Source organism: Ranitomeya variabilis, chromosome 4 (genome assembly GCF_051348905.1).
Source record: "Ranitomeya variabilis isolate aRanVar5 chromosome 4, aRanVar5.hap1, whole genome shotgun sequence".
In the NCBI taxonomy this organism is placed as follows: Eukaryota; Metazoa; Chordata; class Amphibia; order Anura; family Dendrobatidae; genus Ranitomeya; species Ranitomeya variabilis.
In genome coordinates, this window is record NC_135235.1 from 476,607,791 (window position 1) to 476,635,309 (window position 27,519).

The 27,519-nt window shown below is 43.7% G+C and overlaps 1 protein-coding gene across 1 annotated transcript in view; it reads right to left on the minus strand.

Annotated features, from left to right (window-relative positions):
* The window catches only part of ST6GALNAC2 (ST6 N-acetylgalactosaminide alpha-2,6-sialyltransferase 2), a 161,082-nt gene that overhangs the window by 95,203 nt on the left and 38,360 nt on the right, over window positions 1-27,519 (minus strand). Inside the window, exons 2-4 of the mRNA XM_077251834.1 lie at window positions 2,869-2,928; window positions 2,736-2,784; window positions 2,453-2,636 (exon numbers count right to left, since the gene is read on the minus strand). Of these exons, the coding sequence (XP_077107949.1) occupies window positions 2,453-2,636; window positions 2,736-2,784; window positions 2,869-2,928 (293 nt within the window). The remainder of the gene's footprint in view (window positions 1-2,452; window positions 2,637-2,735; window positions 2,785-2,868; window positions 2,929-27,519) is intronic.

Consider the following 27,519-nt stretch of genomic DNA (forward strand, 5'->3'; position numbering starts at 1 on the left):
TTCATATTCTCCATTTAATGTCTTAACCATTGTACTGTGACGTTGGTTCTTTTTCTGTATTTTCCTATTATGGGATTTCTCTGCTCGGCTTACCTCGCTATCCCATTAAGCATTTACTAAGCAGGTGGCTTTCATATGGTCAGTTAACCATTATACAAAATGGTGGAGAGAGGCATATACACAATAAGCACAGCTTCAATGACAGTTATCGTAATCAATGTATTTTTCTCTAGAACTTAAGTTTCTAAATGGTTTAGAAATATAGTACATGCTATTGTTAAAGGTGAATTATGATTCTAGCTTTCTTGAATCAGGCCATGTTCAGTATTGGGTCAGTATTTTACCTCAGTATCTGTAAGCCAAAACCAGGAGTGGAATAATCAGAGGAAAAGAAACATGTCACCACTTCCGTATTTATCACCCACTCCTGAATTTGGTCTACAAATACTGAGGTAAAATAGGGACCAAATACGTAACGTGTGCACGTGGCTTACACAGCTGTGTTGCAGTCTTTTGACAAGTCCTGTCTTCTGAAAGGGTACTTACACCCAGAACTAAGCTTCTGGTGTTGCTATTGCAGATAATTTGGGACATAAGAACCTTGTGTGTGACTCTGAGGGTGGCCCCTTTGTGAAATGAACGAATGCCATTGTTTGGGATAGTTGATATGGAGAGTAAATGTCAGTCTGCTGAGGTCTGTGGACGTGTTGGCGTGCATTCATTGTGTATTTCATGACCGAATAATACTAAATTCTTCTGAGAAGATGAAAAGATAAACTTCAGCAGTAAAAAGAATGAAGGAGAAAACAGGTAAAGCAGGGTTTGTACAAATAGGATTAGTCTGCATGATAGAAGCACCATCAGTTTTGGATGTGTAAAAGGGTCAAAGAAAATGTCATGTATGAAGACTTTTACTAAGCGCACAAACACTACAGGGAAATACAATGAGAAAAAAAAACTGTTGAGGTTCCACGTGCCTCTTGTTTAACAAAAGAGCAATAATCCAGCTCTTACCGCAGGTCACTTTTACATCACCAATAAAATAGCACATGATATTCTAAGGCACAACTGACTGTGTATTCAGCTACACAGTATTCAATGGGACGGTAACAAAATAATTTGCGGTCGCTGATTCAGAATATTTTATTGTGAAAGTAGAACGGTCCATACAGCACTCCCTCAATCTACTTATACCTTCTCAGAAAGTCAAACAGCCTACAGAAATGCTCATCTGGTCCTATTTCTGATGCCCATATTATGGACTACGATTAAGGGGAAGATGTGAAACAGCAAGGTTCTTGCATGACTATACCGGTTCCAGCTTAGGTCACCTAGCGCTCCAAGTCCTGTTCAGGGACCCCACCCAGATCAGGTGTTCCACTTGAGATACAAACCCTAAATAGGGCTGTAGTATTCAATTAGAGAATAAAGTTTACTGTAGCATCCAGCTAACTAACTTTGTGAGTGGAAAAAAGACGGATCTTTAATTCTTTTGCGTTCTTCTCATTGTCTAGGTTACCGCCCACCTCTGTTGTCTGCAAGAAGTCGTCAGTTTCATAGAGGAGTGTAGCACTTGTAACTTCTTTGCTATAAAGCTTGTAAGCGCTAGTATAAAGCTGTTTGGATCACTGGATTCGGACAGCTTCAGAGATATCGTGCTTCTCTGATCCGATGCCACACTGGGAAGGCCGCCTCTGCTGTCAGTAATTGAGAGAGCACAATTCACACCAACATTGCGACCATGTTCCTGGCCTGAACTGTCAATCAATCAGGAGAACAACGGCCTCCTGTGGCAAGAAGGAAGCCAAGTGATTGTGGAGCAGTTCGCTCCTGAATATACAGTAGAAAGAGAGAATAACATTTTTAGCATATCCTTGGATCAACAATAAAGTATGGATGAGACAAGAAGCAACCAATCAATACCACTGCAGGACGATCATAGGAGAAATGAAGTATTGTACAATTTGCATTGAAATCAAAAGAATATATTGACATTCCACCCCACAACCCATTTAATGCCCACTCAACTTTTTTGTTATATTGTGTTTAGGCAAAGTACAAAAAAATCAAAAAATTGAATGCATTTTCTGCATTAAAATTGCACATTATGAACACAGCCTAAATTGGTCTTTGAATGGTCTGTGTAATTGTTGGAACCAGAGGATAAAGTTTATATATAAACCTCACTCTCTGCTTCCAGTACAGTTTTGATGCAGTGAATACACTAAATTTTTAATTTTTTTTACAGTTTCCCTAAACATAATAGAATGCATATAATCTATTTTTTTTTTTACAGAAGGATGTGCCATTTTAAAAATAATTTGTATTCACTAGCTTTGTGGTATACATCTATCCTATAAGTTATTTCCTAATTTTTTATGCCTTTTACTAAAAAGCAGAATATTTACGGTACTAACTTGACACATTTATGACAAATTATGATAATGGCTACCTTCTGTAGGAAGATTCCTCCAGCCATATGGCGGTGGTCTCATGCTCATATTTTCCTTGGCACCTTCAGTAAAATGACTGTCCCACATAAGCACTGGGATGTCAAAATTGAACAGATTTTTAAAATAAGAGTCATTCTGTACACGGTAACGTAGAGACGTGGGACAGGCATGGTCAGTTTGCGGCTAGTAGGAAAGAGAAAGGGTGTTAATCCAAGATTATACATTGGATAATTTTCACAAAACTTCTACCATTCAATATATCATCTCCGATAACCTGGTTACCTTGACATTAGACTTCAGTATTTTCAATGCAGCCTTTTTGTCAGTTTTCCTAAATTGAAGCAGTAAATTCAGAATTATTTTATTTTCTGATATTTACAGAGGCATTGATGTATTCAAAATTACTTTTCCTCACCTTTCCTGATTTGTTTCATTTGACCTCCTGAAAATCGACTGAAATTCTGGCTGAAGACTTCTGTAAAAAGAAAAAAGACAAATGAAATCTAAATACTGATGACTTCTGTTTTGCATAATTTAGTACGAATTATAGAAACAATATCATGGTTCACAGAATTTTCACCAATTAATCCAAAGGTCTCACACCTCCAATAATGCCATGTCTGTGGCATGTCTATCTTCATATGTTGTGGTTGTTGACTAGTCTTAAATTTTAGTTGTGCTCGGGTGTTTAATTAATACAAAATGTGTTTTGGGGCATTTGAATAAGCTGACCCTAGAAGATCTGGATAAAGTCATACTTGTCACTTCTCCAAAATGTCCATGAGGCTGGCAAACCTCCCTGGCACATGCTGAAGCCTCTTGAAAACCCTCTAATAGCAGCGCTTCTGAAAGATATTTTGTGTGTGACGTTGAAATGTTATGTCTAATGATAGAAGTCTGGTGTCCAAATGCACGTTCAAGGACATCTGGAGGGGAAGAAGTGTAGAAGTGTGTGACCTGGGGGCAAGCTTGTGAGAAAATATTTTGGTGCTGCACTTTGTGCACTCACACTGCAATCATCTACTGCCCGAGAGGGCATGCCTAGAATTTTGAAAATGTGGGTAAACTAGTTGTTATACCCTTGTAACAAGAAATTCAGTTTATAGGAATATGTTCAATATTTGAATTTTTGATCTAGAAGTACAGTACAGACCAAAAGTTTGGACACACCTTCTCATTTAAACATTTTTCTGTATTTTCATGACTATGAAAATTGCTAATTCACACTGAAGGCATCAAAACTATGAATTAACACATGTGGAATTATATACTTAACCAAAAAGTGTGAATCAACTGAAAATATGTCTTATATTCTAGGTTCTTCAAAGTAGCCACCTTTTGCTTTGATGACTGCTTTGCACACTCTTGGCATTCTCTTGATGAGCTTCAAGAGGTAGTCACCGGGAATGGTTTTCACTTCACAGGTGTGCCCTGTCAGGTTTAATAAGTGGGATTTCTTGCCTTATAAATGAGGTTGGGACCATCAGTTGTGTTGTGCAGAAGTCTGGTGGATACACAGCTGATAGTCCTACTGAATAGACTGTTAGAATTTGTATTATGGCAAGAAAAAAGCAGCTAAGTAAAGAAAAACGAGTGGCCATCATTACTTTAAGAAATGAAGGTCAGTGAGTTCGAAAAATTGGGAAAACTCTGAAAGTGTCCCCAAGTGCAGTTGCAAAAACCATCAAGCGCTACAAAGAAACTGGCTCACATGAGGACCGCCCCAGGAAAGGAAGACCAAGAGTCTTGCAAATTTGAGGCTACATTTCAGGAATGGAGTTGAGAATTTGGTTTGGATTAATGCTGTTCTCAATGCTTAGAAATACAGGCAGATACTTATCCATCATACATTACCATTAGGGGTGTCTAATTGGCGCCAAATTATTTCACTGTACATATTGTGAAATGATAAAAAAAATAAACTATTAACATTTCTATTTATGAAAGTATTCTTAATTTGCTGCATCTTTTCCCACACATTTGCACAATACTGTATAATAAAGTTGTTTAGTAAAGGGAACTTGACAACAGGGTCTACCCCTATTAGCTAATTACAGAATTAAACACTGATTTCTAGCAATCCCAATGTTAAGGGAAAGTTACTAGCATAATCGTAAAATTAGCTGTTTAATCTTGCAATATTTTAATTAGTTTGACTAGTCAGACAGATTTGCACTTAGTGCTGAGCAGCCCAGGCAGCCGATAACACACCCACAGAGGCACTGTTATAGTCTCTGTAGAGTCCCTCTGCCTCCTTTATGCTTCCTAAATCACACAAATGCCAAGGGGTGGCCATGACTTTGAGCATGCACAGTGATCTTATGCTTATGTGCCACTGCCCTGGCATCACAATGTGTTGACCCAAAGTCTTACTGGCTTACTGGGAGTGCTTTCCTCTGTGATCTGACTAAGGGTACCGTCTCACATAACGATTTACCAACGATCACGACCAGCGATACGACCTGGCCGTGATCGTTGGTAAGTGGTTGTGTGGTCGCTGGAGAGCTGTCACACAGACCGCTCTCCAGCGACCAACGATGCCGAGGTTCGCTGGTAACCAGGGTAAACATCGGGTTACTAAGCGCAGGGCCGCGCTTAGAAACCCGATGTTTACCGTGGTTACCAGCGTAAAAGTAAAAAAAAACAAACCGTACATACTCACCATCTGATGTCCGTCAGGTCCCTTACCGTCCGCTTCCTGCTCTGACTGAGATCCGGCCGTACAGTGAGAGCAGATCACAGCAGTGACGTCACCGCTGTGATCTGCTCTCACTTTCCGGCTGGCAGACAGTCAGAGCGGGAAGCAGACGGCGAGGGACCTGACGGACATCAGATGGTGAGTATATACGGTTTGTTTTTTTTTACTTTTACGCTGGTAACCACGGTAAACATCGGGTTACTAAGCGCGGCCCTGCGCTTAGTAACCCGATGTTTACCCTGGTTACAAGCGAACGCATCGCTGGATCGCTGTCACACACAACGATCCAGCGATGACAGCGGGAGATCCAGCGACGAAAGAAAGTTTCATACGATCTGCTACGACGTACGATTCTCAGCAGGGTCCCTGATCGCTGCTGCGTGTCAGACACTGCGAGATCGTAACTATATCGCTAGAACGTCACGAATCGTGCCGTCGTAGCGATAAAAATGCCACTGTGTGACGGTACCCTAACTGTGCTGCACTACTGTTATAGTGCTGAAGCAAGAGGTAAAGGCGTGTACATCTCTATGTTCCATTTCCTGCCAGCTCAGCATTATACACAGCAGTGCTGAGCATCTCTTGTGAGATCGTAGAGGGAAGCGCTGGGTTTGGGTCCACACAATGATCTTCTGCCAATATTACACTGCACTGCATTGACACTGTGCACACTGGAAGACCAGCCGAGACTTTCCCTCTGTAATCTGACTGCAGACACTTTGTGCTGCTGTGTATAGCACTGAGCCAGTAAGTAGTGGTGTGGCACCCCAGGAGTCCAGTTTCCACAATGGCATTACCTCCCTCACAGGGGGTGATGTCATGCCTGGAAGCAAGAAGGGATCCCCTTAGCAGGTAACACTGGCATGCAACACTTTCCTGACTCCAGACCAGAAGGGGGAGCTCTAAACCAAGTTTCAGGGGAGTTGCTCTATAAGGAGGCGGGGTTAGTCAGTTATTCAGAGAGCAGACAGAGAGGAGAGAGGAAGTCAAGGAGGAACCTGAGGATTGGAGCTGTAGATAAGCTCACCTCAGGACAAAGTGCTAGAGACTGGACGCCAGAGTCCGTGGTTGTGCGGGTACTGAAGTCCTGGCAGCTAAATCCGGAGGGCAGGGGATTGCAGGTCTACTGGTCCATCACAACATCTGAAAGCACAGCAGCAGGTTAGAGCCCGGAGATGCCACGAGGATCGACACCTGTGAAAGGCTCAATCTGCCTGCCTTACAGACAAGGACTAAAGAACAAGAGGGAGCAGAGGACTGAGCACAGCTTTATGCAGCAAGGACCTCAAAATACAGCGCAATAGGGAGGCCTATTCTGAACTCACCTGGTTAGGTGGATCCCAACTTGCTTCCAGGCTGCCCGGATCTCCATAACCATCTGTAATCAGTGCCATGGACTGCTCCACAAACTGTGAGTAAAAGTGTGGAAACTGCACCCTGCTGTATCCTCAGAGTTATTTACTGCACCATCCACTCTGCACTACAATCATCACTACTATCTTTAACATCATAAGGGCCCTGGGACTTAGCTCTACCTATGGAGAGCTGTACCAACTCTGTTGTATCACCATCAGCACCAGTGGTCTCTTTAAGCAGCGTCAGCTATCCCTTGCCAAATACCACAGGTGGCGTCAAGAACAATTCCCCTATAAACTATTCCCCTTTCATAACATTGACTCTTTTATTGGATGCCCACTCCCACGGACCGGGTCACTGTTGCCGTGACACATCCCTTTAAGAACCGGCCCGGTACCGAGTATCCCCACGGCCCTGCCCTGGCAGCCGCTCCAGTGGCCCTTAGGCAGATATTCAATATACTGTAAATGCCACCACCTCATGGCTCAGCACTTTAACCCCTTACTGACCTCAGACGGGATAGTACGTCCAAGGTCAGTTCCCCTGCTTTGCTGCAGGGCTCCGCGGTGAGCCCGCATCAAAGCCGGGACATGTCAGCTGTTTTGAACAGCTGACATGTGCCCGCAATAGCGGCGGGTGAAATCGCGATTCACCCGCCGCTATTAACTAGTCAAATGCCGCTGTCAAACGCAGACAGCGGCATTTAACTACCGCATCCGGCCGGGTGGCCGGAAATGACGTCATCGCCGACCCCCGTCACATGATTAGAGGTCAGCGATGCTTTAGAATGGTAACCATAGAGGTCCTTGAGACCTCTATGGTTACTGATCTCCGGCAGCTGTGAGTGCCACCCTGTGGTCGGCGCTCACAGCACACCTGAATTTCTGCTACATAGCAGCGATCTGATGATCGCTGTTATGTAGCAGAGCCGATCGTGCTGTGCCTGCTTCTAGCCTCCCATGGAGGCTATTGAAGCATGGCAAAAGTTAAAAAAAAAGTTTAAAAAAATGTGAAAAAAATATATATATATAAAAGTTAAAATCACCCCCCTTTCGCCCCAATCAAAATAAATCAATAAAAAAAAAATCAAACCTACACATATTTGGTATCGCCGCGTTCAGAATTGCCCGATCTATCAATAAAAAAAAGCATTAACCTGATCGCTAAACGGCGTAACGAGAAAAAAATTGGAAACGCCAGAATTACGCTTTTTTGGTGGCCGCGACATTGCATTAAAATGCAATCACGGGCGATCAAAAGAACGTATCTGCACCAAAATGGTATCATTAAAAACGCCAGCTCGGCACGCAAAAAATAAGCCCTCACCTGACCCCAGATCACGAAAAATGGAGACGCTGCGAGTATCGGAAAATGGCGCTTTTTTTTTTTTTTGCAAAGTTTGGAATATTTTTTCACCACATAGCTGAAAAATAACCTAATCATGTTAGGTGTCTATCAACTCGTAATGACCTGGAGAATCATAATAGCAGGTCAATTTTAGCATTTAGTGAATCTAGCAAAAAAGCCAAACAAAAAACAAGTGTGGGACTGCACTTTTTTTGCAATTTCACCGCACTTGGAACTTTTTCCCCGTTTTCTAGTACATGACATGGTAAAGCCAATGATGTCGTTCAAAAGTACAACTCGTCCCGCAAAAAATAAGCCCTCACATGGCCAAATTGACGGAAAAATAAAAAAGTTATGGCTCTGGGAAGGAGGGGAGTGAAAAACGAACACGGGAAAACGGAAAATCCCAAGGTCATGAAGGGGTTAATATAGTAGAGCGTCTGCTGTTAGATCAGTATGGAAGTGCGCTGTGGTTATACTTTGGGTCTGCACAGTGTGATACCAGGGCAGCGACACATAGGCAGATCACTGTGCATGCCAAAAGTCATGGTGGCCGCTTGCCATTTGTGTAATTTAGGAAGCAAGAAGGCGGCGGAGGGACACTACAGAGGCTATAACCACCCCTCTGTGGGAGTCATTTCGGCTAGCTGGGCACACACTTGACCTACTATTCATACTAATTAGAATATGTGGCATTGATTAAAACATTGATTTTATGATTACGCTGGCAACTTTACTTTATCATCGGAGGTGCTGGATATCAGCGTTTATAAATGCAGTGCCGTGATTGGTTTACAGTGATAGATCCTGCTGTTCCCTGGCAATTTCCGTGGCAAATGGAATGCTGTGATTTTCTTTTAAGCCATTTTTACGGTACAAATTGGAACCTGTTAGCCACCAGTAGAACAATATAAGAAAATAAAACCATCATTTTAATCATATTTCCTATTGCTTGATGATTCCAGCTAGTAGCAATTGTCAGTAACTACAGACATTTTCTTCATCTCTGACATTATTGGCAACGTATGTTTTGCTGGAGTCAGGCAAATGACAAGTCACTATATCTGTGTCCTATAAGGAGATGAAAGGTGGCGAACTTGGACAGGCACAGAGAGCTGGCAGGAACACTGGTAGATTTGTGTCTGGAGGAAATTTAAGAGGGAACAGCAGGGTTTGGATCTGGGACATTTGGATCCCAGAGGAAATGAACTGGATGCCATGACACCCATCTGTGCTGCTATGTGTCTTTGAGGAACAGGTGGGGGCCTGAGCTTAGTGAATTAAGGGCAAAAATATAAAAGGAAAATATGGTCAGGATAAGGTTAACATTGATGACAACGGTACCATTTGTTCATGGAGGTGTGAACGAGGCCTCACAATTGCTGATACATTTAGGCAAACATCACACTGCATTCACGTATTACTTTAGGCATTCACATTTCAAGTATTCCATAAAAACATATGCCCCAGTTTAATACAGATGCCCAATCAGTAGCACACATTTTCCACCGACTTACACTATAAAATACACTGCACGGTCATTTTGAAACAAAGGTATAATAGCACATAACTACCAGACATATAGCAAAACAGATGTAAAACAATTGAAGGTGAAACTTTGGTGTGAGCGTCAGCAATTTGGGTTTACTATAAAACACATTCATCTGCATTAAAAGGTATGAAGAACACATTAGAAAGTTGTCATCTCGACCCTAATACAATTCAGGTGTATTCTTCCTACACTGCTACTGGATACATCCTGGAAGACACCTCTACAAGTCAGCTGCAGCGCCATAGAGCCACATTCATTGAACTTATCTTGCAAGCTGCTTAAAGGGAACCTGTCATGAATATTATTTATATATATATATATATATATATATATATATATATATATATATATATATATATATATATATCTATATATTATTCATTATGTAAACTAGGGGGCAGGTCACTGAGGGATCACTGACCTATCATAAGCCTTACAGATGAATACCTAATCACTGGCGCTGTTTATGTAAAAAAAAAAATTATTTCAATCCTGGACACCCCTTAAAGCTTATTACTCTTTTCGATAATTACTCATGATGATAGTGCAGCGCCCCAGAGTCCTGGTCATTGCAGTACTATTGCTCCGCCACTAAGGGGGGCTGTGGTACGTCTGATGGCACTGAAGGAGTTCATCTGACCAGGTATCACAGACATCAATACATTTCACAGTCTGGCCTCCAGGGGGAGCTAAGGGTTCTATGTATTAGGCCACTCCTCACAATCGGGTAAAACTGGGGGTTAGACAGGAAGTTAGAACAGAAAGCTGACTGGGTTGGAACCAGGCAACACCTTGTGGCAGAGGGTGTTGTAGGGGAAGATTCAGAGGGGTCCCTGTCGGGTGGGATCCTGACAGAGGCCTAGCAACCAGAGAGAACGTTACGGGACCGCCCCTGCACGATATAGCGGCGGTACCCCAAGGAAGGACAAGAAACGAGGTTTATTGTGCTGAGTGAGAAACGAGATCAACGCAACAAGGAGAATACCAGTAGGAGTCGTGCTGTAAGACGAGGCAACATCCTACTGAGGCGCATAACCGGTGGCCGGAACGCCGAGGAAGTATCAGGCTCCAGGCAATACTTCAAACCTACGGCAGGACAGTCAGTTAGAGGCGGGCTGTCTCACCCGATTGACCCAGGAAGACACAGGGGGGGTAACAACAGGAGTGGGGCGACGCTAGAGTCCCGGAAGAGCTCCGAGCCTCCCCCGTCATATGGGTGCGTCCTAACCATAAGATCTGGGGGACGTAGAAGAACATCAGAATCGAGTTGTGAGGGAACACGAGAAACAGACACAACAGTTGTGGGGACTGTCCTGTAAGCACAGCAGGGGAGGACCACAACACACAAGCGCAGGAAGGTAGGCACAGATTTCCACCTGCAAAGGGAACTCTGGAGGTGCCATCGGACCGGCCGGACTTGCGCAGCCCGGTTAACCGTATTCCGGACTGAGGACTCAGAAGCCTTCAGTAAAGAGGTAAAGAGACTGCAACCTGGTGTCCTCGTTATTGACCGCGACCGGCACTACACCGCACCATAACATCAGCACCATACCACCATCTTTCATTGTGCGCCCCTCAGCAGGGTCACGGACCGGGTCTAGCCACCGTGACGACCCCAGAGCAGAGACTCAGAGGCCTGGTACCGGGTACCCCTCGGCCCTGCGGCAGTGGGGGCACTACAATAGCACCACAGGTTCCTGTTGGGGGTTAGAGCTACGCCCAAGTTTCTCTAGAAAAAGTGGCATCTGGACCATTGCCCAGTTTCTTTCCCTAATGTTGCTCATGTCAGTAACAGGTGACTATCCCAGTTTGGCTAAGGTTCCAAGAGAAAATATAGGAGAGTTTATCAGATCGGTGATTTGTTATCGAGCTTCCTCCTAAATTTCTCATACACCAACACCTTTACTCTCCTTTCCCACCCACTAGGTAAACGATACAAGCTGAATATGGATTCACAGGTATTGTGTGTGGCGTTACTTTTCCTACTAGTGCCCTTTGCCATCTTTTATCTACAGGTCTTCTTTGCACAGTAGCAGTGGTAGTAATTTACCAGCACTACACTTAATTAACCCTTACTTTGCATCTATGTGACTTTCTAAGGTTCTAAACCAGTTTTATATACAGCAGAGGTGTCAAACTGCATTCCTCGAGGGCCACCAACAGGTCATGTTTTCAGGATTTCCTTAGCATTCCACAAGGTGCTGGAATCATTCTGTGCAGGTGATTAAATTATCACCTGTGCAATACAAGGAAATCCTGAAAACATGACCTGTTGGCGGCCCTCGAGGAATGCAGTTTGACACCTCTGATATACAGTACAAATGTGGTGTTACTCGGCCAAGCTGACTTGTTCACTCATTTATAGTTATGTCACCTTTGCATATTGCCTTGAGGGTTCTTCACTTGAACCATTAGGAATTAATAAAAAAAATGGACTGTAACTTAGAGAACTGTTTCAGGTAACATAAAAAGGAGAAAATACAGCAGTAACTCCCATGTTCTGAAAGACATGAGAATGACCCTTTCACAGGTGTCAGACAATGTCCTCGGGATTCTGTTGGTAGCATGGTGGCCTAAACTTCCTTTTTTTTCGGATTGTTCCTTATATATCTTCTAAACATTTTTTCTTGTTTGGAAATTTTACAAAATTGCATTTTTTCGTGACACATGGTGCCTAATTTTATTATTTTTTATTACTATTATTATTATTATTTATTTATCATTATAATATATATTACATTATTTTATTTTCAGAATCTCTTTTTTTATTTTTTTGCCAATATAAGGTGATATCGGTGAGACAATGAAGGAAATGCGTGTCTGTTTTCACGTTTTTATTTATTTTTTATGATCAAAAAGCTCTACTTAAATACGTTTTAAAATTTGTTCCGCTTTCTGTAACAGTAATTTTTATGTATCAGAAATACTTTTTTTTTAGATATGGGAGGGGCTTAGATTGGGATTGAAACCATTTTTTCATTTCTTTTTTTCCTAATTTCTTTTTCTTGAAGTATTTTTCTTTTATTTCATACAATGTAATGTGCCCCCCATAAAGTCATAAAAGACCTCTGAGTGGGTGGGGGGCAGTTCAACTTTTCAATACTTTTTTTTTTTGCTGCTGGTTTCCCCTGTAACTGGGGCTCGTGCATTAGCCCACATTACAAAGCAAATTCAGCCTCCTGTGTGTATAGTAAAGCTGAATGGGTCTCCTTGGATCCAACAGCTCCATTCAAACTTCTGGTGGAGGAAGCACCGTTAATGCTTCCTATTAGACTACATGACCTACGATCAAGAATAGTAGCGTTTTGGACGGAGCGTATTTTCGATGCGTCCAAAAGCAGCGTTCTAATTGCCACACTTGTATTTAGGTACGTGTGGATTTACCGCATGTAATGACATTCTATTGCTGAAAATACACAGTGGAGACCAGCGTCTCCGCTACAGAAATTCTTATGCTGCGGCTTGTAAACCCGCACCATGGGTGAGATTACACAGAGCTAAATAGAAGCACAGTAAGCATGGGATTTCTATAAATCCCATCCATTGTGCTTGTAATGTAGAACGCAGCGTTTTGGATTCAGCGAAAACACTGCTATTCCTGATCGTGGGTAGGCACCCTTAGGGTACCGTCACACAGTACCATTTACATCGCTACGACGGCACGATTCGTGACGTCGTAGCATCGTATGATTATCGCTCCAGCGTCGTAGACTGCGGTCACACGTTGCAATCACGGCGCTGGAGCGATGCCGAAGTCCCCGGGTAACCAGGGTAAACATCGGGTTACTAAGCGCAGGGCCGCGCTTAGTAACCCGATGTTTACCCTGGTTACCAGCGTAAACGTAAAAAAAACCAAACAGTACATACTTACATTCCGGTGTCTGTCCCCCGGCGTTCTGCTTTTCTCCACTGTGTAAGCGCCATAGCCGGAAAGCACAGCGGTGACGTCACCGCGTCACCGCTGTGCTTGCTTTCCGGCTTGCCGGCGCTCACAGTGCAGAGAAGCTGAGACGCCGGAGGACAGACACCGGAATGTGAGTATGTACTGTTTGGTTTTTTACGTTTACGCTGGTAACCACGGTAAACATCGGGTTACTAAGCGCGGCCCTGCGCTTAGTTACCCGATGTTTACCCTGGTTACAAGCGAACACATCGCTGGATCGCTGTCACACACAACGATCCAGCGATGTCAGCGGGTGATCAAGCGACGAAAGAAAGTTCCATACGATCTGCTACGACGTACGATTCTCAGCAGGGTCCCTGATCGCTGCTGCGTGTCAGACACTGCGATATCGTATGGATATCGCTAGAACGTCACGGATCGTACCGTCGTAGCGATCAAAATGGCACTGTGTGACGGTACCCTTACTGTAAGCACAGTGCTTGTCTAATGCTGTGCATACAGTGATTGGGAAGGTAAAGACTGAAACAAACTAGCTCTGCTTTCTGAATGGGAAGTCCCCATATGCCTGACAGCAAGCTCCTCGCCACCCCTGCAGTGATGTTTTCAAACATCACTGCAGAGTAGAACGTGGACCCCCTGGATGCCCATAGTCTGAGTCATCCAAAATTAGTTGCTGATCTTGTGAAATAAGACTTCTATTTGTGTCGCTATTTTCTGTGATCAATATTTTTTTAAATTTTTCCCTGAGAACTTGTTCTCAGTGCGCTGAGCTAACATTTATATTGATAAAATTTTGGAGTATATTTTGATCACTTTTTGTTGTATTTTTTAGTAGAGTGTATTGACCAAAAATGGCAATTCTGTAGTTTCGATATTTTTTTTGTTGGGGGCGTTTAATGGTAACTATGGATAGCTAAGCTAATTCAATGCCTGCACATGGGGTAAGCGATATAGAAGAATTATACTACATATCTAATTGGAGGTATTTGCTAATGTAATTATTATTACCTCTACTACATATTGGGACATGATCTTGGAGATAGGAATATCCCTTTGATTCTTTACATTTAATTCTATTGTAAGGTGTGAAGCATCTTCCAAGCGGCAAATAATAATAATAATAATAATTTCCAGGACGTCCCCCTGACAGCACGCTGGAGGACGTCCTCCTCCTCCTTGCTGGGACAGGATACAACACGAGAGGTTAAAAGGTCCCACTCCGCCCCCTTTCCTTTAGTGTTTTTCCTGTCCCTGCATGGAGGGACACACGAGAGATCAAGCTTACCGGAGGGCTCAGGGGGATCGTGCGGCTGGTCCAAAATCCTTCCCCCTCGTCGGTAGCCCAGGGCACATACTCCCCGGGTGGGAGTCCCTGCGTCCAGAGACCAGTCGAGCGGACGCGCTCCTGGGTGAGCCGCTTCCTCCCAGGGGGAGGCTCTCGGCTCAGGCGCCAGGAAGGACAAGAGGCGCCGGCGCCAGGATGGGCGCAGAGGTCCGCATGCTCTTATACGAGCAGGCAGGGGCAGCAGAACCTCCCGGCTTCAGCGTGCGTTCCACTGCGTGGAACGCGGAAGTAAGTGATATAGCGCTTCCGGTGACGTCAGCGGCATCAGATCCGGTACATTCGGCGGCAGGGTATGCGTTCCACAGGGTGGAACGCTAAAGCGTATATAAAAAGGCGCCAGATTTAAAAATAGGCGCCGGCGTTCTACAGGTTGGAGTGAGCTCTACATTAACCAGGACGCAGGTGCATGCAAGTGAAACAGCCGGAGAGGAGGTCTGCAATGCCAGAGACAAGGGGTAAGTGCAGCAGTGCTGCAAAATCCCTATATACATATATCTAGCAGGAGACGTTCTATTTATATGATATATATATTTATATTTAAACAGAGGATGTGGATCCCAGGAGTGAGGAGACTGGGGTAAGTGCGCATAGCGCATATTACCTTTCTCACTTATTCCTAAGTCACTAAGATGTACTCATTCTTATACTTAGGATAAGGAGACTCAACAGACATCCCTGTCAGTGGCAAAAAAGTCAGGCAAAGCACTGACAAAGTCCAGACGATGTTCCATATGTAATGCTAAATTACCAGAGGCACATAAAAAGGAATTATGCGAGTCCTGCATTTCCAGAGTTGTAAGAGAAGAACAACCATCATTACTATCTGAAATGAGGTCTTTAATCCGGGAAGAGGTACAAAATTCATTGGCTTCCATGACACAGCGGTACCCCTCCAGCCCAGGTCGGAGCCGTAAAAGGCCACGGTTGGATCTGGACCAAGATGATGAGGAAGTGCTTTCTAAAGAAGAATCTGATGGGGGAAGTTTGGATCAAGAAGAAGGAGAACTACCATTAGAGGAACAGGATCAAGGAAGAAAATTTCTATTCCATGTGGAAGAGACGGAAGATCTAGTGCAGGCGGTGAGAAATACAATGCAGATGAAAGAAGAACCGCGGCCGAAATCCAGACAAGATTTGATGTTTGGAGGACTGACATCACAAAGACAGACGGTATTCCCTGTGAGTGATCACCTCAAACAGATGATATTACAAGAATGGAAAGATGCTGAACGTAGACTGATAGTATCGCGAGAATTTAAAAGTCGTCTACCATTTGATCCGGAAGACATCAAGGCATGGGAGGAAATTCCGAAGATCGACGTGCCTATAGCCAAAGTTACTAAAAAAACGGCTATTCCATTCGAGGACTCTTCTAGTCTCAGAGACGCTATGGACCGCAAAGCAGATATTCTGTTGCGCCGTTCATGGGAGACGTCGGCAGCACTGATAAAAGCTAACATTGCAGCCACATCAGTAGCTAGATCAATGTATTTGTGGATGGGGCAGTTAGAGGAACATTTGGTGAATAAAACCCCACGGGCCGATTTGATTTCCTCCTTACCCATCATAAAATCTGCCACAGCCTTTATGGCGGACACATCAGCAGAATCCGTTAGATTTGCGGCCAGAAATAGTTCGTTATCCAATGCAACTCGTAGAGCTATATGGCTCAAATCTTGGTCAGGGGATAATGCATCAAAAAACAAATTATGTGCTATTCCCTTTTCAGGGTCCAAGGTATTTGGACAAGCATTAGACGATATTCTGGAATCCGCATCAGATAATAAAAAAGGTTTTCCTGAGGAAAAACCGAAAAAATTCCAGCCATTTCGGAAGAGACCTCCACCTCGAAGTTCCTATAAATTCAAGCAGCCGGATTATAGAGAACAGTGGAGACCCAGCAGAGGTTCCTATAGAGGTGCCTATTCTCAGAACCGAAGGGGAAGAAACTCCCTGTTTGGGTCAAGCCCTAGATCTAGGAGACAATGACGCCATAGGTATAGGGGGCAGGCTCAGTCTCTTTCTGGACAACTGGAAAGAAGTGACAAAAAATGCCTATGTCCTAAAAATCATTTCAGAGGGTTACAGGATAGAGCTCATATCCCCAGCACCACAGAGGTGTATCCCACCTACCAAGGTGGCAAAAGATTCACCAATGTTCATAGACATTCTGAAGTTGTTCAGTTCTCAAGTTATAGTGCGGGTCCCCACAACAGAAATAGCCAGAGGTCACTACTCTTCACTATTCTCAATCCCAAAGCCATCAGGGGAAACACGCACAATAATAAACTTAAAACCATTGAACGTCTATGTAAAATACAAAAGATTCAGAATGGAATCAATAAAAACAACGGTCCATCTCATAGACAAAGATGCGGTAATGTGTACGCTAGACCTAAAAAGTGCGTATCATCAGGTTCCAATCCATGCAACATCTCAGGAGCTTCTGAGGTTTTCTGTAAAGTTTCCGGACCAAACCTGCCACCTTCAATTTCAAGGTCTCCCGTTCGGCCTGGCGTCAGCACCGAGGATATTTACAAAATTGGTGGCGGAAGTGGTGGCATACTTAAGAAACGAAGGAATTACAATAATTCCTTATCTGGACGATTTTCTGCTGGTAGCCAGAACAAGAAACATCTTAATCCTACACAGAGATCGAGCCATTGCAGTCCTAAAATATCTAGGTTGGGTCGTGAATCAAGAAAAATCTCACATGAAACCCGAATCTCGGAAGGTATTTTTGGGAGTTCTTCTAGATGCCACCACAAGACAATCCTTTTTGCCAAGAGAAAAACAGGGGTCAATAAGAGCATTAATCATGGAATTCATAAAGCACCAGGTCACTATAAGGTCAGCCATGAAGGTCTTAGGGAAGATGACAGCCTGTATCACTTGCGTAAGGTGGGCACAGGCTCACTCAAGATTGCTACAGGATCAGGTTCTCTCGGCATGGGATCGACGTCAGTCATCACTGGACAGAGTAATCCACCTATCAAAGGCAGTAAAAAAGTCATTGCACTGGTGGACACAATACAGCAACCTAAGAGTGGGGGTTCCATGGACCTGTACCCCGTGTGTGGTGATCACTACGGATGCCAGCCAGTGGGGTTGGGGAGCCCATCTAGAAGGATCATTCGTCCAGGGCAGATGGCCAAAGGATATCAGTCGAAGATCTTCAAACTACAGAGAGCTTTACGCTATTTGGGAAGCTCTAAGAAGGAATCACTCCCGTTTAAAAAACCAACATGTGAAAATCTTAACGGACAACATGACAGCAGTATCCTTCATAAGACACCAAGGAGGTCCCAGATACAAACCACTTCAGGAATTGGCACGGAAAATATTTTCTTGGGCAGAAAACACAGTCCTGTCAATCACAGCAGTCCACTTAGGAGGATCTCAAAACGTCCTGGCCGATTATCTGAGCAGGAAAGAAGTCTGTCCCACAGAATGGGAATTAAACCAAGAAATCTTTCACCAATTATGTCATCGCTGGGGGACTCCCAGGATAGATCTATTCGCTACAAGAAAAAATTCGAAGGTGGCCAGATTCTATTCCCTCAACCCTACAGACATACCAGAAGCAGTCGACGCCTTGAGTCAAACATGGGTCGAACCACTATCCTATGCTTTTCCCCCAATAGCACTCATTCCGAGGGTCCTCAGGAAGATTCAGGAAGACCAAGCAACAGTTCTGATGATAGTACCATTCTGGCCAAGAAGGAGCTGGTTTCCGTTGTTAGGAGCCATGGCGATGGACAGTCCAGTCAGTCTTCCTCTATGGAAGGACATGATTCATCAAGGGCCAGTGTTACATCAAAACCCGGAACGATTGCACCTTTCTGCATGGATCCTGAGAGGGACATCCTGAAATCGCGAGGGTTATCTGATGAAGTCATCTCAACGATCCAAGCTAGTCGTAAACCAGTAACTTCATCAATTTATTACAAAATTTGGAAGAAGTTCTGTATGAGAGGTGGCAGGTCGGCCGGAATGTCAGAAAACCCGGATGTGCCCAGAGTTCTGGATTTTCTCCAATCGGGATTTAATATGGGGCTGAGACCTAGTACCCTTAAAGTACAAATTTCAGCACTTAGCACATTTCTGGATTATCCATTAGCCTCTCACCCGTGGATAATGAGATTCATAAAAGCTGTCCAGAGATTACGTCCCACAGTTAGGCAATTAACTCCCCCTTGGGATTTAAATTTAGTACTCAGAGCCCTATGTAAAGATCCTTTTACCCAGAAAGATGACATGCCCATTGCAATAAGAACTTGGAAAACAGCCTTTTTGGTAGCTATTACGACAGCCAAAAGAGTAGGGGAAATACAAGCCCTATCAATTAGGGACCCGTACCTGCAGGTTCGTGAGGATCATATAATCCTAAAACTAGATCCATCATTTATTCCCAAAGTAGCTTCAGTACAAAACAGAAATCAGGAAATAATTCTACCCTCCTTTTGCAATAAACCCTCTAATACAAAAGAACAATCTTTACATTCTCTTGATGTCAGACAGGCAGTACTAGATTATTTAGAGGCCACTAGTACTTGGAGAAAGGATCCCAATCTTTTTGTCCTGTTTGGGGGTAAAAATAAGGGTAAAAAAGCATCCAAAACATCTATAGCTAGATGGATCACTACAGTAATCTCAAAAGCCTATGTGTCAGAAGGGGTAGATTGTCCTGTGGGAATAAAAGCCCATTCAACTCGGGCCATTTCAGCGTCATGGGCCGAACGGGCAGGGGCATCATTAGAACAAATTTGTAAAGCTGCGACTTGGGCCAGTGTGAACACATTCTGTAAACACTACAAATTGGATGTGTTAGCAAACCAACAAATGTCTTTTGGGAGAAAGGTTCTCCAGGCAGTTGTCCCACCCTAAAGGAGTTTCTTTGGTATTCTCCAGCGTGCTGTCAGGGGGACGTCCTGGAAAATGGGTATTATACCTACCGATAATTCGGTTTCCAGGAGTCCATCCTGACAGCACCGTTACTTCCCCCCCTTATGTATACTATGTCATATGCTGTAAATATGATTTGGTTAATAAAATTCAAATGGTATCTATCCATGGTGTGGTACTTGTCAAAACACTAAAGGAAAGGGGGCGGAGTGGGACCTTTTAACCTCTCGTGTTGTTTCCTGTCCCAGCAAGGAGGAGGAGGACGTCCTCCAGCGTGCTGTCAGGATGGACTCCTGGAAACCGAATTATCGGTAGGTATAATACCCATTTTTATTTATATAGCGCCAACATATTCTGCAGCGCTTTACAACTTATAGAGGGGACTTGTACAGACAATAGACATTACAGCATAACAGAAATCACAGTTCAAAACAGATACCAGGAGGAATGAGGGCCCTGCTCGCAAGCTTACAAACTACGAGGAAAAGGGGAGACACGAGAGGTGGATGGTAACAATTGCTTTAGTTATTTGGACCAGCCATAGTGTAAGGCTCGGGTGTTCATGTAAAGCTGCATGAACCAGTTAACTGCCTAAGTATGTAACAGTACAGACACAGAGGCTATTGACTGCATAAAGTGTATGAGAACATGATGCGAGGAACCGTTTTTTTTTTTTGTTTTTTTTTTATTAGGCCACACAGGGATAGTTAGGTTAATGCGTTGAGGCGGTAGGCCAGTCTGAACAAATGCGTTTTTAGGGCACGCTTAAAACTGTGGGGATTGGGGATTAATCGTATTAACCTAGGTAGTGCATTCCAAAGAATCGGCGCAGCACGTGTAAAGTCTTGGAGACGAGAATGGGAGGTTCTGATTATTGAGGATGCTAACCTGAGGTCATTAGCGGAGCGGAGGGCACGGGTAGGGTGGTAGACTGAGACCAGAGAGGAGATGTAGGGTGGTGCTGAGCCATGGAGTGCTTTGTGGATGAGGGTAGTAGTTTTGTACTGGATTCTGGAGTGGATGGGTAGCCAATGTAATGACTGGCACAAGGTAGAGGCATCGGTGTAACGGTTGGTGAGGAATATGGTCCTGGCTGCAGCATTCAGGACAGATTGGAGGGGGGAGAGTTTGGTAAGAGAGAAGCCGATTAGTAGAGAGTTACAATAGTCCAGACGAGAATGAATAAGTGAAACAGTAAGAGTTTTTGCAGAGTCGAAAGTAAGAAACGGGCGAATTCTAGAAATATTTTTGAGATGCAGATGGTCAGGTCACTTCTTTTAATAGCTTGGTGTCTTTAAAAACCTGTACAGGTTAAAAGATGCTCAAATCCTGAACATGTGAACAGTAAGTTATTACATAGAAATGAATATGAGGATTCTTTCAAGCATTTTCTATAGCTCTGTAAACTAAAATAATTACGAACTTTATTTAGGAAAAACATGGATAGAACTCATAAGTGAAAAATTGACATCTGAATGGTCTGAAAGATGAAAAAACTCATTGTGGGTATGGTCACACAGATGTGCTGCAGTTTTTCTGTCCAGATTTACAAATGGAAATTGGCCCGTGGTGCCAATTTTAAATGTGTACCACGTCATTTTACGCTACTGATTTTCACCATGGATTTCATTTGCTATGCAACATATCTGCATGCATTACTTGTGGATTTTGTTAGATGTTTTGATGTGCAACTGAAAACTCTCAGTTGGAAATTTTTATGAGTGAACATGCATTTAAGATTTAGTGACCTCATATAGTGGCATGTAAAAGTTTGGGTACACCTGGTAAAAATTGCTGCTATTGTGAACAGTTGAGCAAGTTGAAGATGAAATGATCTCTAAAAGACCTAAAGTTAAAGATGACACATTTCCTTTGTATTTTAGTTAAAAAAATATATATATATTTTTTCATCTTTTACATTGTAAATATTACAAAATGGAAAGTGAGCTGATTCCAAAATTTGGGCAACCTGCATGGTTAGTAGTGGCACCGCCTTTTGAAAGTAAACTGATCGGTCCACAGGACTTGTTTCCAAAATGCATCGGGCTTGTTTAGATATTCTTTTGCATACTTCTGATGCTGAATTTTATGGTGAGGACACTGGAGAGATTTTCTTCTGATGACCCTTCCATGAAGGCCATATTTGTGCAGGTGTCTCTGAACTGTAGAACAATGTACCACAACTCCAGAGTCTGCTAAATCTTTCTGAAGGTCTTTTGCAGTCAAGCAGGGGTTCTGATTTGCCTTTCTAGCAAGCCTATGAGCGGCTCTCACTGAAAATTTGCTAGATCTCCCAGACCTCATCTTGACCATCACTGTTCCTGCTAACTGCCATTTCTTAATTACATTTGAAAGAATGGAAAGGACAACTTGAAAACATTTTGCTATCTTCTTAACACCTTCTCCTGCTTTGACAGCTTCAACCATTCATTTTCAGAGTGCTAGGCAGCTGCTTAGAAGACCACATGGCTGCTGTTCTTTGGCGCAAGGTTAGAGGAGGCTGGGTTTTATGAAGTTGGGAAATTTGCATGAACTGGCCTTTCCTAACGATGATAATGATCAAGCCATAACCCTAACAGGCTAATTAAGGTCTGAAACCTTGATCAAAGTTATCTGAGCACACACATCTCCAGGGTGCCCCAACTTTTGCATTGGCCCATTTTCCTTTTTGTAATTTTTAAAATGTAAAAAAATTACAATATATATAAATTTTTTCCTAAAATACCAAGGAAATGTTTCATCTTTTACTTTAGCCCTTTTAGAGATCATTTCATCTTCAACTTGCTTAACTGTGCACAATAACTGTAATTCTGACCAGGAGAGCCCAAACTTTTGCATGCCCCTTTATGATACCACGTTGGTAAACGTATAGAAAAACTTAGTAAGAGACATTTCTACATCTTCGTATTTACTAAAAAAGAACCTTTAAGCAGATTTAGCACTATAAAATAAAGGCATGGCAATAATGGTGCTGTTATGCTGATAAAATTGATACCTGCGGTGAAGGAATCCAATCAGTGATTGTCTAAAGTTTTCTTCTAATGATATATTGTTGCATCGGGGTGGGCCTAGGGGGTAGGGACTTTTCTGGTTTTCCTCCACCCCTTGACCAGTCTCCTGTGATTCTTTTACAGGTCACTGATTATTCAGTAACCTGCCTCCTTCATGAAATTCCACACCGCCACCACTGTCATTGGGTGGGTGGCACGTGTGCAGTGTGATTCCACAGACAGTCTTCAAGTTTTCAATAAAATGGTGCCTGGGGCGGCACATGCACACATCGACATCTTGGTTCAGTGGTGTCTTCATTAAGCCAAACTCTTGATTTGCACATGCACTGCCTTCGGCACCATTTTATTGCAGACCTAGAGACTGTCTGTGGATCCACACTACATATTTGCCACCCACCCACCTCAATGATGGCGGCGCCAGAACTTCAAAAAGAAGGCAGGTCTCTGAATAGTCAGTGACCTGTAAAAGAATCACAGGAGGCTGGCGGAGGGGCGGAGGAGCAGAAAAGACCCTACCCCCAGTCCCGCCCTGATGCACAGAGATATGATTAGAAGAAAATTTTAGATGCTGATTAAACAAGAACCACAGATCAGATTCCTTCTCCGCAGGTATCAATTTAATCAGCATAACGGCACCATTATTGCCATTCACTTACTTTACAGTGTTAAATCCTGCTGTCAGACTCTCTTTAAGTCAATTTCCATCATCAGCAGATTTCCTTTCGTACTCATTATAATTGTCCAATGCTTCTTACTGGTAGAATATCTACCAGAAGACCTTATGACAGTACATTGTAAAAGAGGATAAAAAAATCTATTATTCAGTAGATATTTTGGGAACCTTCGTGAACAAAGCATTTGCTTTGCTTGGCTTTCAGTGTAGTAACGATACTCTGCTGTAGTTATGATATGGAAACATAAAGCCTTTCAAAAAATATTGCTGTACAGTCCAGTCCCATGTAATATGCAAAAAACAGAATACAATGGCAAATCTCATACTGCGCCGAGTCTGATAAACTCAGCTCTGCTGCGTTTGCACAGAGAGAAAATATCTGCAGCGTTGTAAGTACAATTTACACCTTTTGCTGCCACAGTAGAAAAGTAGTCATCATGCAGGTCATGACAGATTCTTACTCGGACACATTCCAAAGATAAATGAAGATTATCGCTGTGTAAACTTATTGTTTTAGGGCATATGATTATGACAGGACAAGTTCTAGGCTGGTGATTTGTGCATTAGTTAAAGATCAGCTCTCAGACTGTGTATGGCAACACAAGTACATGCGTATATAAACAGCACACATATTAGGGTATGTGCACACTGCATCTTTTCCCATCATTTTTTGAGCGTCTCCATACATAAATATGCAAAAGGTTTGCTCTATTAATTTCCATGGAAAAATCTTCCTATGTCCCGTCTTTTGAGACCCTTTTAAATGCTAAGGGCGTTCTCTATTTTTTTTTAATCAGATAATTTTTATTAAGAAAATTACACAATGACGTTTTTTACAAAGAGAGATCAGTAGAAGACAGAAATTTTCAATGTTACGTGGTATCATTATATATTATTGCTAAATAAAAAATATAATGAGGTTGTCAACTTCTTCCAAGGATTTGATTTTTTACCCTTCGCCATGACAGCACCCACTGGAGAGATAGGGATCCGCCCCAAGGAACAGGAAACCTACAGAGACATAAAAGGGGGCGGTCCCCCTCTCCTCCTCAGTTTAGGTTTCCTGTTCCCAGGGGACAGGATCTCTGAAGACTACAGAAGATCTTACCTGGGCTAGGAGCATCCGCCTGTGCGGTTTCTGCGGGAACGGCAGGGGATGCAGTCCAGATGCAGCGTCGGGGGAGATTCCGTTAGACGGCTCCCCCCTCGTCTGGCCGGCATGTGGGATGGCTGAGTCCGGGAGAGACGACGCCGATTCCACAAGAGCAACGCTGCAGAGGTGCGGCCTTGAAGAGGCTCCAGACGCGGACCACCAGGTAAAGGGTCCGGGATCTGCGGCACAGCTGCAGCGGCAGCCGGTACACCGCTCCATAGCGCAGGCCGGGATAATGGCGGCCGCACATGCGTGGAGCGGTGTAAGAATCCCCAGAATGACCCGGAGGTAGAGGAGCACTTCCGGGTCACTCACACAGCGGTGGGGGAAAGCGCGGTTTCGCGCATGCGCAGTACACCGCTGTAGAAGAAAAAAAAAAAAAAAAAAGTTTACTGACCGGATCCTGGCCTATAAAAAGGGGGAAGTTGCAAACGCACAGGCGATGCAACATGTCGTCCCCAGGCAAGACTGTGGACCCAGCAGGTGAGCCAGCCAGCAGAAGGTCCTCAGATGCCAGCCACAGGAGTGAGACCAAGGATTCAAGATCCAGAAAGTCGCAGCCTCCTATTTCGGTACCGTACAGCTTCACTGGGTGAGTGTGATTTCCCCTCTGCCTATAAAGCTGACACCCTTTTCCACAAATGTCTTCTTCTCCCAGGCCAAAAAGAGACAGAAATCTAAGCACAAGCAATGTGCGTTATGTGACGAGCCTCTCCCAGATTCCCACCCCAAAAAACTCTGCAATCAGTGTATGGCGGAAACAATGCAGAGTCCATCTATGTCGGTCACAGATATACGGGCCATAATTAGAGAGGAATTACAGGCCATCTCACAAGCCAGTACCCCCCCGAAAAAATCCGGGAAAGAAAAGGCTATATCCAGCTCTGAGTCTGAGGAGGAAGGCGTTATCCACTCAGACTCCTCGCAGGCGTCATCCTCTTCCTCAACACATTCCGACATTGAGGGTCGAGCTTGTTTTCCCCTTGATGGGGTGGACAACCTAGTAAAGTCCATCAGGAATACTATAGGTTGTGAGGATACAAAAGACGACCAAACTGCACAAGACATCATGTTTGCAGGGTTGGCGGAGAGGAAGAGAAGAGCGTTCCCAGTAATTCCTGCGGTTAAGGCACTGATAAAGAGGGAGTGGGAGAAACAGGACCAGAGAGGTTTTCTCCCGTCAGCCTCCAAAAGGAAATACCCCTTTAATGATGAGGAGTTAATTTCCTGGACTAAAATCCCTAAGGTGGACGCTGCAGTCGCCTCCACCTCAAAACAGTCAACTCTACCAGTCGAGGATGCAGGCCTACTTTCTGATCCTCTAGATCGGAAGGCAGAATCGTCACTGAAACGATCATGGGAGGCTTCCACGGGCATATTTAAGCCATCAATTGCCAGCACGTGCACAGCTAGATCCATGCTTGTTTGGATTGATCAGCTGGATCAACAGATCGAACAGGGGGTCTCCAGACAAAAATTGCAGGATGCGATACCACTAATTAGAGGTGCAGCAGCATTCATGGCCGATGCTTCAGCTGACTCCCTTCGCCTTGCAGCAAGATCAGCCGGTCTAATTAATAATGCCAGACGTGCGTTATGGATGAAGAGCTGGAAGGGGGATACGCAGTCAAAGGCTAAGATCTGCGCTATTCCGTGTGAGGGTGAGTTTTTGTTTGGGAAAGCATTAGACGAGATCCTCAAAAAAGCAAAAGAGAGGAAAAAAGCCTTCCCTGACCCCTCAATTCCTTTCTATAGGAAGACCTTTAGGAAGAGGCCGTTCGGGAAAAAAACACAAAATGAAAGATCGTCACGATGGGCCACAAGAGAGGGAAAACAGGGTGGCACTATGTTCAAAGGCCCCCCCTTCCGTAGAGACAACAAATTCTGAAACACCAGACACCCCAGTAGGGGGCAGGTTAAAATTTTTCTTTCCCCAATGGCGAAAAATCACGTCAAGTTCCTGGGTGCTAAATATTATTAAGGAAGGAATGAAAATAGAATTCCTCCAAATTCCCCATGATTCCTTTATTTTAACAGCCCTTTCCTCACCAGTGCAACAGAAGGCCCTTGAACTGGAAATTAGAAGTCTTATAGTTAAAAATGTTTTAGTTAGGGTGCCAAAGGGACAAGAGGGTAAAGGGTTCTACTCTCCGTTATTTTTAATCCCTAAACCCGATGGTTCATTTCGAACAATTATAAATCTTAAAAAACTTAATACGTTTATTAAAAATTATACGTTTAAAATGGAGTCTATTAGATCGGCCATTAAGCTCCTTTTTCCAAATTGTAGAATGGGCGGCATTGATTTAAAAGATGCCTACTACCATCTCCCTATCCATAGTAGGTATCAAAAATACTTAAGAGTGGCAGTAACTCTTGAGGGGGAGATTCATCATTTCCAGTATACAGCCATGCCCTTCGGTCTCTCCACGGCACCCAGGATCTTCACAAAGGTAATGTTAGAAGTAATGGCCTACCTTCGCCAGAGAGACACATTAATCATTCCCTACTTAGATGATTTTTTAGTTGTAGGAAATTCATCCCTTCAGTGTGCGGAACGATTAGCTGACACTGTCTCGTCCTTAGAAAGCCTGGGCTGGATCGTCAACTATAAAAAATCCAGACTCATCCCACTTTCTCTTCAGACATTTTTGGGATTTAATCTAGATTCCATAAAGCAAAAATGTCTACTTCCCCAAGAGAAAATATCTCTTATAGAGGGTAAAGTTGTGGCGGCCATTCACAAACCTCAAATGTCCCTGAGAGCAGGAATGTCCTTGCTAGGATCCCTCTCCTCCTGTACTCCAGCCGTTCAGTGGGCACAACTTCATACCCGAACATTACAACATCAGATACTTCGGGAACAGAGAAAATTTCTGGGGCACCTTGAATCGAAAATAACTTTATCCGAGAAAGTCTTATCCTCCTTAGAATGGTGGCTAAATAAAGACAACCTAGCAGGGGGTGTCCCTTGGGTAATATCACCATCCCACACGATAACTACGGACGCTAGTCCCCACGGGTGGGGCGCACACATGGGAGATAGATTCTGCCAGGGAACCTGGGATAAGAATGAGGATTTATATTCATCAAACCTGAAAGAATTGAATGCGGTAAACTAT